The sequence below is a fragment of the Psammomys obesus genome, unplaced genomic scaffold, assembly GCF_907164565.1.
Source record: "Psammomys obesus unplaced genomic scaffold, mPsaObe1.curated_primary_1811, whole genome shotgun sequence".
Classification (NCBI taxonomy): Eukaryota; Metazoa; Chordata; class Mammalia; order Rodentia; family Muridae; genus Psammomys; species Psammomys obesus.
In genome coordinates, this window is record NW_026591234.1 from 1 (window position 1) to 12,140 (window position 12,140).

At 44.9% G+C, this 12,140-nt stretch overlaps 1 protein-coding gene across 3 annotated transcripts; it reads left to right on the forward strand.

Moving 5' to 3' along the window:
* Window positions 1-734: 734 nt before the first annotated feature.
* On the forward strand, window positions 735-10,243 carry LOC129679122 (coiled-coil domain-containing protein 30-like). 3 transcript variants are annotated; one of them, XM_055610045.1, is made up of 4 exons: window positions 735-866; window positions 1,189-1,303; window positions 9,661-9,728; window positions 10,184-10,243. In XM_055610045.1, the coding sequence occupies exons 1-4, from the start codon at window positions 754-756 to the stop codon at window positions 10,203-10,205; spliced, it is 318 nt and encodes a 105-aa protein (XP_055466020.1). In that variant the 5' UTR covers window positions 735-753; the 3' UTR covers window positions 10,206-10,243. The 3 variants fall into 3 exon arrangements, with proteins under 3 accessions (XP_055466020.1, XP_055466017.1, XP_055466019.1); XM_055610042.1 differs by having other exon boundaries at window positions 10,068-10,220; XM_055610044.1 differs by having other exon boundaries at window positions 10,076-10,220.
* Window positions 10,244-12,140: the final 1,897 nt, after the last annotated feature.

The following is a 12,140-nucleotide window of genomic DNA, read 5'->3' on the forward strand; positions in this document are numbered from 1 at the left end:
ACACACACACACACACACACACACACACACACACACACACACACACAGGCAAAACACATATATACATAAAATAAAAAATATTTTTCATGCACCCGTACATGAATAAACAATTGTTTAAAATAAGAGAGAACACATCCAGCAGAGCACAGTGACACATCACTGTATTGCCAGCACTCAAGAGGCTAAGGCAAAAATATCACCCTAGGATATATAGCAAGTCTCTGTTCTACAAGGCAAATGGAAACATATCCAAGGGGAAGATTTCAGTGCAGAGCATAGCATTCTGTTGCACTTGCTGGGGGTTTATTACCTGCTGGAATTAAAACACAGGGAAGACACTGTTTCTTCCCGGAAATTGAGCACCAGGGTATTTTCAATTGTGAATGTGTGCATTCCCTAAAGGAAATACCACCAAAAGGAGGGCATCTAGTATAACTTAAGTATGATGCCAGCAAACAGGTGCCAACAGATTCTGGGACCAGAAAGAGAAAGCAAGAGTTGCCGTTAAGGTGGGTGTTAAGCACAAACCTTTAATCCCAGCACTCTGGAAGCAGAGGCAGGCTGATCTCTGTGAACTGGAAATCAGCCTGGTCCTACGGAGTGAGTTCCAGGACAGCCAAGGCTACACAGTGAAACCCTGTGCAGGGATCACAGGTGTGGGCCACTGAGCCTGGTTGGGCTGAAGATCTGACACATATATGTCCATTCTCCCTGTGCGCCAACCCCCAGGAGAAGGTATTCCAGGGCCAGATCATGACCCAAAATGACATCCTCCTCCTGGAAAAGAGGAAGCTTCTAGAGCAAGTCACAAATCAAGAAGAACTGATTTGCAGCAACAAGTCCACAATCTCTGCAATCCAGAGCAAGTAGGTGCAATGGCATGGGGGGAGCTCCAGGGGAGAGTTCCCTCTGCCCTGGGCACAGCTGGTTCTGGAGACTGTTTGGGGGGGGGGGGGCTTCTGGCTGTCTTTGAGTCTTGTTCTGCTGTCTTCTGTTGTCAGTAAAATGGCAGCCACTGTGGCATTAAAGAGGGCGTCATGAAGGAGGGAAACGTTTGGCATTGCTGGGGTTGTGTAACAGTGGTAAAGCACATGCTTAGCATACATCAGGCCCCATGATTGATCCCTGCACAGACAGAAAGGGAAGAAAATGTTTTCTCTCTATGTCTCTGATTTATGCCATGTTTAGGGCAGTTTTACTGGATAAAGAAAACCAGCAGTTACAGGAAAACTGCCTCCGGCTCATGCAGCAGATAGGCCTCTTGGAGCGCATCATAAGGAGCATCCAGATTCGAAGAGCAGAGGTAAGATGTGTACTTTGTCTTGGGTCCTCACTCTAAGGTCTGGCTCACTGGTTCACCCTGCCTTCTCTTGGCTTCATTGTCCAAAGCCTGCTCCTAGCCACACGGTGAGCTGTGCAAAGAGGCTCCTCAAGTGAGTCCTGCTCATCTCTGGGTCAGCTTCCAAATCACTTTTGTCCTGCGTGATCCAAAAGCCATCTGTGGGTATGCCTCTGAGCATCTTTCTTAACGTGCTACGTTGCCTTTTTTTCTTCTCTCGATCAGTGACTCAGAGTGAAGTCCTAGAGGGCAAGAACTGTAGCTCATATGTGAGCATATCTAAGGCCAGGAGTAGCTCATACTCCTGTATGAGGGTATAGCTCACACTTGACCGTATCTGCAGACAGGCATTTGTAAAAGGAACTTTTACTCACCTGTTTCAACTGTCTCTGAGGCTTGTTGCCTCGGTCTACTAACCTAGACTGAGTCCTGGACGTTTCTAGCCTCCTGAAAGATCCCCGGAGGGTATCTTCCGTCAGAGAGACCCCCTCCCAAAGAACAACGAGTCCATTCGGATGCAAACAGCAAGAGGCTTTTATTTTGATACGCGAGTACTCAGGGCAGCAAGGTCACTCGGGAGGAACCTTGCGCGCCTCCTTGGGGAAAAACTGGGGTTTTTATAGGGTTTTAGAGCAGAAGCACTGGTACAGAAGCGAGAGGGCATGGTTACAGGGGGCTGATTGGTACGTTTACACGAGACCACAATTTGCGTCAAAGTTTGGCAGGGGCACCAAGATTCTAGGAACTGGGTGGTCAAGGGGGGTAGGATGACCCCTTGACGTGGCCCGCCACCTGTTATTTTGTTTTTCCCTATCTTAGCTGAAACAGTCTCACAGATATCTATGAGAGTGATTAACACAAACTGTTTTTAGTATGACTGGGGCAGCCTGACCACAGATATCCCAAGTGGGTGACACAGCTAGGATTTCTCAGTAATTTTCCAGTTTCTCATCTGGCCTTCAGAGTTTTACAAAACAGTGGTGTCCCACAAAATGGCGTTAGCTATGTTTAACTTAGGGTGAGGCTGGGGTCTTTCACTCCGAACAATCCATCCTAGGCCTAGAATTTTTTTCAGCCTCTGAGGCTTACTACTTAGTAAGCTCACGCCTTCTTGTTCTTTCCACACTCTGGGCTGGCTGGTTCAACTCAGCTGTTCTGGCTCAAACTCCTCTCCCAGCTGACTTATTCAATCTGGCTTTCCTCTTGGCCCCTGAATTGTTCTGCTTGGCCTCAAACTAACTCCAACAATCTTTTTTCCCAGTGATTTAATTTTATGTGCATTAGTGTGAAGCTGTCAGATCCCTTGGAATCAGTGGCACAGGCCATTGTAAGCTGCCATATGGGTGCCAGGAATTGAATCCAGGTCCTTTGGAAGAGCAGACAGTGCTCTTAACCACTGAGCCATCTCTGCAGCCTTCCAACAGTCTTTTTTTTTAATCTTTGGGCTCATTCTCTGGCTTGTTCCATCTTCACCTTTGTTTTTTTCTCTGCAACCTATCTCTCTATTACTGTCCCTGTAAAGCTGCCTGCCTCCTCTCTCTGCATTGCCCCTTAAGTAGCTTCCCTTTCCTCTTTCCATTTCCTCATGTCCTATTCTGCCAAATCTTCTCTGATTCATCTCTTTTTCTGCCACTGAATTAAACATCACTTTCAAACATAGGTACTCCCTTCTACAAACTTTGTTTACCTTCATTGTTTGGGATTAAAGGCCACCACACCTGGACCTAGGCTTTTCTTTACCTGAAACTTGCTCTGTATCAGGCTGGCCTTGAACTCAGATCTGCTTGCCTCTGTCTCCTGGATTAAAGGAGTGTTTGTATTCCAGCCAGATCACACAGACCTAGAAGTCTTTGGATGTGATCTCTTGCCAGAGCAACTATGTTCTGAATTAAAATTTCTCTACAGACCTCTAGGATGCTTTGAGAATAAATGAATGCTAAATGCTTGCCCAGATACGTCTCCCTTCTGAACAACTCTGTTGGCAGCACAGTGTTCTAGCCCTGTTTGGAAAGAAAATGGCAAATCTGAAGCTAGTTTGGTCTACTAACAATGCCCCAGCCCGCGGGGCTTCAACGGGGTTACTAAGGTGGAGAGATTGGAAGGAATGGAGGGGTAGGGACAAGAGACACAAGAAATGAAAGCCAAGTCTGTTTGTCTGATCAAAGGTTCCATTTATTAGAAATTTTTACCCAACTTATATAGGGAGAAGGCAGGAAAGGGGGAAAGTTAATCTACTGCTGCAGGAAATAGGAAGAGTGCTTTCATGGGTTAAATATTGTACCTGAAAGATACCATAAGGATGGTTTCTAAAGATATCTTACAGATGCTCTAACAAATGGATGTCCTCACAATCTATCACCCATGATTTAGGGTCTTGGATAACTCTTTCACTATATAGCTTTAGGTCTCCACTAAATGACCTTTGCTCTCTACTTGGCTTTGGCTTCAGTAACTACCTTTGTCTCCATTAGATAGCTTTGGCTCACTAATTGACTTTGGCTTCAGTAGATACCTTTGTCTCCACTAGATAGCTTTGACTTTGGCTTCCATAGATAGCTTTGGCTCCCGGCAAAACAAGTCAAGACTAAGGAGAGAAACTGAGACAGAGAAAAACAAGCATGTTCCAACCTCAAACAGACAAATAGTCAAGGAGAATTGCAGAGAACAGTATAGGCTCCGTCAAGGTCCAGAGGCTGGCTGGTGAAGATGGAGGGACCAGTCAGCAGAATCAGATGGCCCCAGGGTAGAGGCTGCTTCCTCCCCTCCCTGGCGTGCATCATCGCAGGATGTTCCTTAGGAAGATGCCTCTGCACAGATCTGGCTACAGGGCTCTATTGCTGTAGACCTGCACCTTGTTTATTCTCACAAAGGTCACTATTTCTAAGCTACACAAGGTGTTTTCCGGTCATCCACACAGAACTGCCAGCTGATGGGACCTGATTGACAGTAGTTTCTCTGTGTGCCTGAGTAAGTTTTTTTTTTTTTTCAACTGTCTGATTCACTCATTCATCAATCATTAATTCCAGGAACTAGGCTGGAATACGAAGAGAGTCTGTGTTTTCATATGTCTTCACTCCAGTACAGAAAGGCAGACACACGTGGAATGAATGGGATAGGCTTACAAGTCAGAGTTAGAAGACTACATGGAGGCCTGGAGAGATGGCTCAGAGGTTAAGAGTATTGCCTGATCTACCAAAGGTCCTGAGTTCAATTCCCAGCAACCACATGGTGGCCAGAACCACTGTTCTGGTGCCTTCTTTTAGCCTGGCAGAATACTGTGTAAATGAATACATGGAGGTTGGACACAGTGGCTCTCACCTGTAATCCCAGCACAGAGAAGGGTAAGGCAGGAGGATTCGGGGTTCAAGACTAGCTTTTTCTGCCTAAGGATTTCAAGGCCTTCCTGAGGTACATGAGACTCTGGCTTAGTGAAATAACAACCGAGAGGGCTAGACTGGTAGGGTGGCCTTAGCCTGAAGACCTGAGTTCAGTCCCTGGAATCCATATGTCAGAGGGAGAGAGCCAAGTCCTCTGGCCCCCATATACATACTAACTGATTAATATAATGTTTTTTAAAAACCAGGCTGGGCCAACAATGTATAGAGTATAATACACACACACACACACACACACACACACACACACACTAAACATAATAAAAAATTAAAAAACAAGGCTAGGCTGAGGATGCAGCTCAATTGGTAGAGTGACTATGTAACATGCATAATGCCCTACCTTAAAACAAAATAAACAAAAAGCCAGGCATGGTGGTGCGCATCTTTAACCCCAGCTCTCTGAAGGCAGAAACAGACCGATCTATGTGAGCTTGAAGCCAGCCTGGTCTACACAGCCTGGGAAGATCTAGGACAGCCAGGGCTACACAGTGAGACCCTAGCAAAACAAAACAAAATAAAGCAAAAATAAATAAATAAACAAACAAACAAACAAAAAGGCTGGGTTGCCAGCTCAGTTGGTAAAGTGTTTGCTGTGTGACTCTAAGGACCGGAGCTTGGTCTGCAGCACCCCAGCATGTGAAAGCTAGATGTGGCACCATGCCTACACTGTGCCTGTGATCCTAGAGCTGGTGAGCAGAGACCGGAGGCTCCTCAGGGATTGCTGGCCAGGGTTACACAGTGAGACCCTGTCTCAAAATAATTACATAGAAGTATACTTAATGGAGCATGTGCTACAACTCACCCCTTTGAGGGCCACAATCTTATCTTCAAATCAAGATAATGTCCTATGGTCACAATTGTACTACACCCAGCTCCACAGCCTGAAGCACTGGCATCTCAATATTTTTGGAATAAACAACCCCAAAGTTCAACTCCTGTGTTTTATCCAGAAGGGAAATAAAACTCGGAGAGCGCATGTGATGTCTGTGGCCTCCCTTGCAGCTGTGCTCACGTCTCCCAGCCCGAGTCTCAGTGATGAGTCTCACCACCCTGCCAACAGTCCAGATGTAGGGCTTTGAAGTCAGATCTATCACCGATCTCTTCCTTCCTTAGGTTCAACGCCTCAGTGGCTAAAAGGACGCCCAGCAGGTGCTGTGTGCTGTGTGCCTGTTGCTAAGCTAAATGCGTTGGGGTGTATGTTAAGTGTGTTTATTATATTAAATTCCTCATCAACCTTGAAAAATTAGACACTGTTATCATAACATCTGAGATACAAAAACCAAATTCAAGTAATGCATGTCACAGTGTCACCGAGAGACAGGAGCTGGGTCCCCCAGCTCTCAGCTTAACAAAATTTCTATTTCATTATTACTTTCTCTGAATGTTTTTTTTTTCTTCCACATAATGTTTATGTGACACTATTCCTGGGAGATGTCTACAAATGTCTACTCACCCTAGGAGACAAGTTCTCCAAGTCCAAGGCCAGGCTGGCCTACAGAGTAAGTTCCAGGACAGCCAGGGCTACACAGAGAAAACTTGCCTCAAAATACCCCCTTAAAAAACTCTTTATTAGTCAGCCTGTGACTACACTGGGTGTTCTGGATCCCAGTGTAGCATACAGCCTTTCTCAGAATGAGGTTTTAAGCACAAAACCATGTCCTGGGTAGATACACTTCAGTTAGCAAGAACAGTTAGCCAGACAGAGAACTGCAGAAGCAAGGTTAGTACATTTAGAGACTTTCCCAGAACATGGACATTGATGGAGCAGGCCTTTGATTTGTTTAGGTAGGTGGTGCTGTCTCCATGCTGAGTTTTATGGACTGAATGGTACTTCCACCGTGGACTCAGCTATGCTGAGGTCTGGGGCCCCGTTAAACCCCAGAAGGAAATCAGCAACAGACCAAAGATTGGATATCACCAAAGCCCATCGTGGGGAACCAATGAACTTCTTAGGGCTCTTTATAGAAGTATGGGTGAGAGGTTACTTCCAGGAGCAGAAATGACGCAAAGGCAAGCGCATCACCAAAAGCCCACCGCACCATGGGAAACCCGGAGCACGCCATACAACCTGCAGGCAGCTCAACAGGTGGGAGAGTCTCCCCCAGGCAGTTCAGCTGGTCTGATTGTGCCTCTTAGTAGTTTTCACTAGTGTGTCAGCTTGGAGATTAAGGTCAGCGTTAGGGACATCCTGAAGCTTTTGAGTTGTTTTAAGTCCTGAATTTAAAGCACTTCCCTGTGGGATGGTATGCTTCTTCTCCCTTTAGAACATCCTGAATCTTAAGGAGCAACCCTCTAAGATGGAATGTTTTATCTCTTGATAAGCATATAATTTCCCTCAGGATTGCTAAGAATTTCTTGTATAAATTACTTGGTCTATATCAAAAGTTACACTGTGATCCAGTTCAGGGAAACCAGTAAACCCCTGTAAAACTTGCTGCGTTTGTGGTGGTTTGAATAGGTTTGGCCTCCATAGACTCATGTGTTTGAATGGCCCACAGAGAGTAGCACCATTAGGAGGTGTGGCCTGATGGGAGGAGGTGTGGCTTTATTAGAGAAAGTTTGTTGCTGTTGTGGTGGGGCTTTGCGGTCTTAAATGCTCAAGTACAGCCCAGTACAAAGCAAAGCCTGTCTCCTCCTTGCTTCCTGTGGATCAAGATGTAGAACTCTCAGCTCCTTCTCCAGGCCCATGCCTACCTGCATAGTGCCGTACTTCCCGCTGTGATGATAATGGACTAAACTGCTGAAAGTGTAAGCCAGCCCCAATTAAGCATCCTCCTTTACAAAAGTTGCTGTGGTCAAGCCAAGACTGGTAGTACATGCCTGTAATCCCAGCATTGTAGGAGGCAGAGGCAGGTGGATCTCTGTGAGTTTGAGGCCAGCCTGGTCTACAAAGTGAGTCCAGAACAGCCAAGGCTACACAGAGAAACCCTGTCTCAAAAAAAAAAAAAAAAAAAAAAAAAAAAAACCAACATGCTGTTCATGTTGGTTTTTATTTTGCATCATTATTATCATTCTTAGCACTGTTTGTTTGAGGGAGGGTTGTGACAAAGCCCCCTACTCTGTAGGTCCCAGGTGGACTAGAATACACTGTCTAGCCCACGTTAACCTCAAACTCACACTGATCCACCTGCCTCAACCTCTTGAGTGCTAAGACTATAGGTATGAGCCACTATGGCTGGCTTTAATCTTTTTTTTTTTTTTTTTCTGAGAAAAAACATTTTATTTGTAAAGTCATAAAGCTCACAAAAAAAGATATAGAAGGAACATATGCTGATATGATAAAGGCCATGTATGACAAATACATAGCTAACATGGTACTCAAGAGTGAAAGCTGAAAGCTTTCATCCTAAGGTCAGAAACAAGATAAGATGTTTCTGCTCTAAGTACTTCTGTTCAGTGTAGTGGTGGAAGTCCTGACAGGGCAATTTGGCAAACACAAGAGGCTTACAAATAGGAAAGGGAGAAGTGAAATTGTCACTGTTGGCTGATGATATGATCTTACTTGCAGACAATCATAACCACGCCATAATCCCTCTAAAATAGAACAAGACAGGAAGACAGTTAAGTGGCTGGATCATGTGAAAACCAAGTATTTCAGTACACTAATAATGACCTATATGAAAAGGAAATCAAGAAACAGGTCAGCAAGGTGGCTCAGCGGGTAAAGATGCTTGCTGCTAGGCCTGACAACCGAGTTCCATCCCTAGGATGCACACGGTGGAAGGAGAGAACCAGCTCCCGTGAGATGTCTTCTGATCTCCACACAGGAACCAATAAATGAATGTAATGGGAAAGAAAGTCCAGGAAATAGTTGGTGGTAGAAAGCTTGTGCGGAATACTCAAGCCCCTGGTTCAATCACCACCACTCCCTCCCCCCTCAAAAAAAACATTTTGGGCTGGGGATATAGTTCATTTGGTAAAGTGCTTGCCTAATATGCACGTGGCTCTTGGTTTTCTCCCCAGCAATATGTACACATATATGCAATAAACACGTAGAATGTATATGCTATATACATACGTATATATGTATATGTATGTGTATATATACATATATATAGAGAGAGATGAGAGATGGGAGATGGGAGATTGGGGAGAATGGAGAAAAGAGGAAAAGGAGAGGTAAGAGCTGTGGAGACACATTGACGGGGAGGGCAAGCAACTTTTCATTCTGTGCCCCTCTGTACTTTATATTGCTTATATGTTGTTTGCAGGCAGTAAATTGGTTTTATGTATATTTGTCTATATACCATAAATTGTAGGATCATATTTGCCAGTGGCTTATTAATATAAAGATTGAATAGGACTGGAGCAATTGCTCAGTGGTTAAGAGTATTTGTTGTTCTTGCACAGTACCTGGGTTTACTTCCCAGCATCCACATCGGGTGTCTCACAGCCACCTGTAACTCCAGTTCTAGGGGTTCTAACACATGTACATACTTACACAGAAAATTGTTGCAGGATATTTGATCACACTGTGAACCCTGAGATTGTATACTAGAAAAACCTGTTTCTAGTTGGATGTGGCTCAGCCCTTGCACACACCTTTAAGAGCTTTCCAAGAGCTTTCTGTAAACAGGATTAAATAAAGTTGACCGTAGGCCAAGAGTCAGAGCAAGCAACCAGTAGACAGGGAGTGAATATAGAAAAAAACATAGAGATTTACACAGGAAGTAGAAAGGAGGGACATCCAGTGTGAAGAGTTTAAGACAACGTAGAGAAGGAAAAGGGGCTTTTTCTTTCTGTGATGCTGGTTGAGTAGGAAGGTCTGCTGGGTGCTTTCTCTGCTTCTCTGAAATAGCAGGCTTTCATTTCACCACAGCATCTGTCTCCTTAGTCTTTATTGGTAAAGGAGTGGGTTTTGTTTAAGAACAACACAAAACAAAAATAATAAATCTTTTTAAAGATACTTTTTTTTTTTTTTTTTAGGAAGCAATCATCAGTGACAATGCTGCATTTGAAATACTAAAAAAGATACTACCTTTACAAAACTCCAGGTGGGTTATATACATCAGGATGGTTATCATCTGCACATCTGACATGGCCCTTTACTGGTTCTGAGTGGCTGGCTTGAAAACACACAGTTTTGAGGTGTATTGATTTGTTTATCTTTTAGCTAAACATTTAGCTTTTGAGTCTGCTCCCAGTCCTATAGGATACCAATTTGAGGCAGGATAACCCATGAACACAGACTTCAGATAACCTTTATTTTGTTGTTTTCTTTGATTTGACAGCTGTAAAATGCTAATGCCCTATGAGTGCCATAGACCCGTAGCCCTAAACTTGTACCAGGAAGTTCTATGTATGTTGCTGTCCTCACACCTGGCCTTTCTCAGTTTCTCAGGAACAGGTCTGGTATTGTCAGTTGAAAATCTCCAGGAGACTGAGCTGTATAAGTCGGAAGGAGCCACAGCACCCCCCCAAGTCCCCTGAACCTCTTTCATGTTCACAGACTTCAGAACATGGATACATAAATGTGACTTCTCTAAAAGAGACATACAACCTACAAGGGGACCAAACTCCAGAACTATGATGTCCCTGGAGTCTAAAAGAATACCAATTGGCCCTGACTCAGAGCATGGATACGAAGGTGCACATTGACCTGGAGAAGCCTCACAGAACACCCTGGACATCAACAAAGAGGCTTCAAAATTGCTGAGTAAACAGTCATTAAAAACTTTCTTAAAATGGAGTTATTGTTTGCTATACTTACTGATTTTTTTTAATTTTTTTTGTCTCTATTGTATGTGTATTGATGTTTTGTCTTCATGTGTGCCTGTGTACACTGTGCATGCAATGTCAGGAGAGGGCATTGGTTCCCCAAGACAACTAGTTGCAGACAGCTGTGAGCTGTCATGTGTGTGCTGGGAACCAAATCCCAGTCTTCTGCTCAGCTGTGTCTCCAGCCATAAGAAGATTTAAAAAAAAAAAAAAAAATTTAATAATACTCCACCAGACAAGATTTATGTGTAGTAAGCACAGAAAAATGTTCTCAGCATCGGGTCATGGTGGGGAAGGGATTGACGGATAGTGAGAAGTTTACTTACGTGCCATGCAAGGGGCCGTGGAGTGGGCAGTGAGAAGAGGACACTTGAAACTTACAAATTCTTAGCGCAACTCATTTCTCTTTGGAGTTAATCTCTTATTGTACTTATTCAAATAGGTGTTTGTGTGGGGACCTTTTTTTAACATTTATTGATTGAATGATTGAGTGATTTTTGTTTTTTTTGAGACAGGGTTTCTCTGTATATCTTTGGCCGTCCTGAACTCACTTTGTAGACCAGGCTGGCTTCGAACTCACAGAGATCTGCCTGCCTCTGCCTCCAGAGTCCTGGGATTACAGGCGTGTGCCACCACTGCCTGGCAATAAAACATTCATCGTAACACAGTTTTGTGTGTGTGGATGTCTGTGTAGAGGCGAGGCTCAACACCTCTTTTTAGGATTGATATTTGTGTTTTGTGAGTGCACATGTGTGCGTATCTGTGCACATCTGTGCAAGCACTGAGGCCAGAAGACGTCAAGTGACTTCCTCTATCATTTGCCACCCACTACTCCAAGACAGTCTCCCTGAACCCGGAGTTCCAGTTTCTCCTATCGGCTGGAAGGCAGTAAGCCCCAGTGAACATCCTGTCTCCACCCTCCTTGGAGCTGGGATTACAGGAATGTGCAGGATACCCTCACACACCCATACCAGATGCTCTGGTCCTCCGGACCCATCTCTCCAGCCCCAGTTCCAAAAAGACATGGCCATCAACCCATGCATGTAATTCCTGCATTTGGCAGGCTGAGGTAGGAAGATGGTGAGTTCAAAGCCAACCTGTCACACATAGCAAGACTGACTCGAAATTTTAAAAATAATACAATTTAAGGTGAATAAAAGATATTCCAGGAAAGGCATACCTAGGCCTTAGGGAGCGCAGCCATCTAATGACCCCCAGAACAGAGGCAGAAGGGTAATTGATAAGAGTGAGTGGTACGAGATGACGCCAGGGGGTGGTGGGCAAATGGGTGGCATTTAGGACTTCGAATACACAGCTGGACTTAGGTTAAAAACGCAAAGCCCACGCGTTTTACAAGAACAAAGGTTATTTTAAAGCCTCCAAGTCTCTGCGGGAAATAGGCTGGAAGCTTGCCACAGAAACGAAATTACATTTCCAGCATCCCGACTGAGCCAGCCTACATAAAATTTTAGAATACTGACAGTGACCTCGAGGGTCGTCCTCGTGTGTGGCTTCCCCTCTGCGCTGTGGCAGGGGACACGCCTACACTCTCTTCCCCGAGCACAACGCGCCATCCCCGAAATCCCTCGGCCTGCACCACACTTCCGGGGCGGGGCGCAACCGCGGTGGGTTTCCACAGCGCCTGCGCTTTGGGTGAATTCCGCAGGACCTGACACCGGAAACCGGGC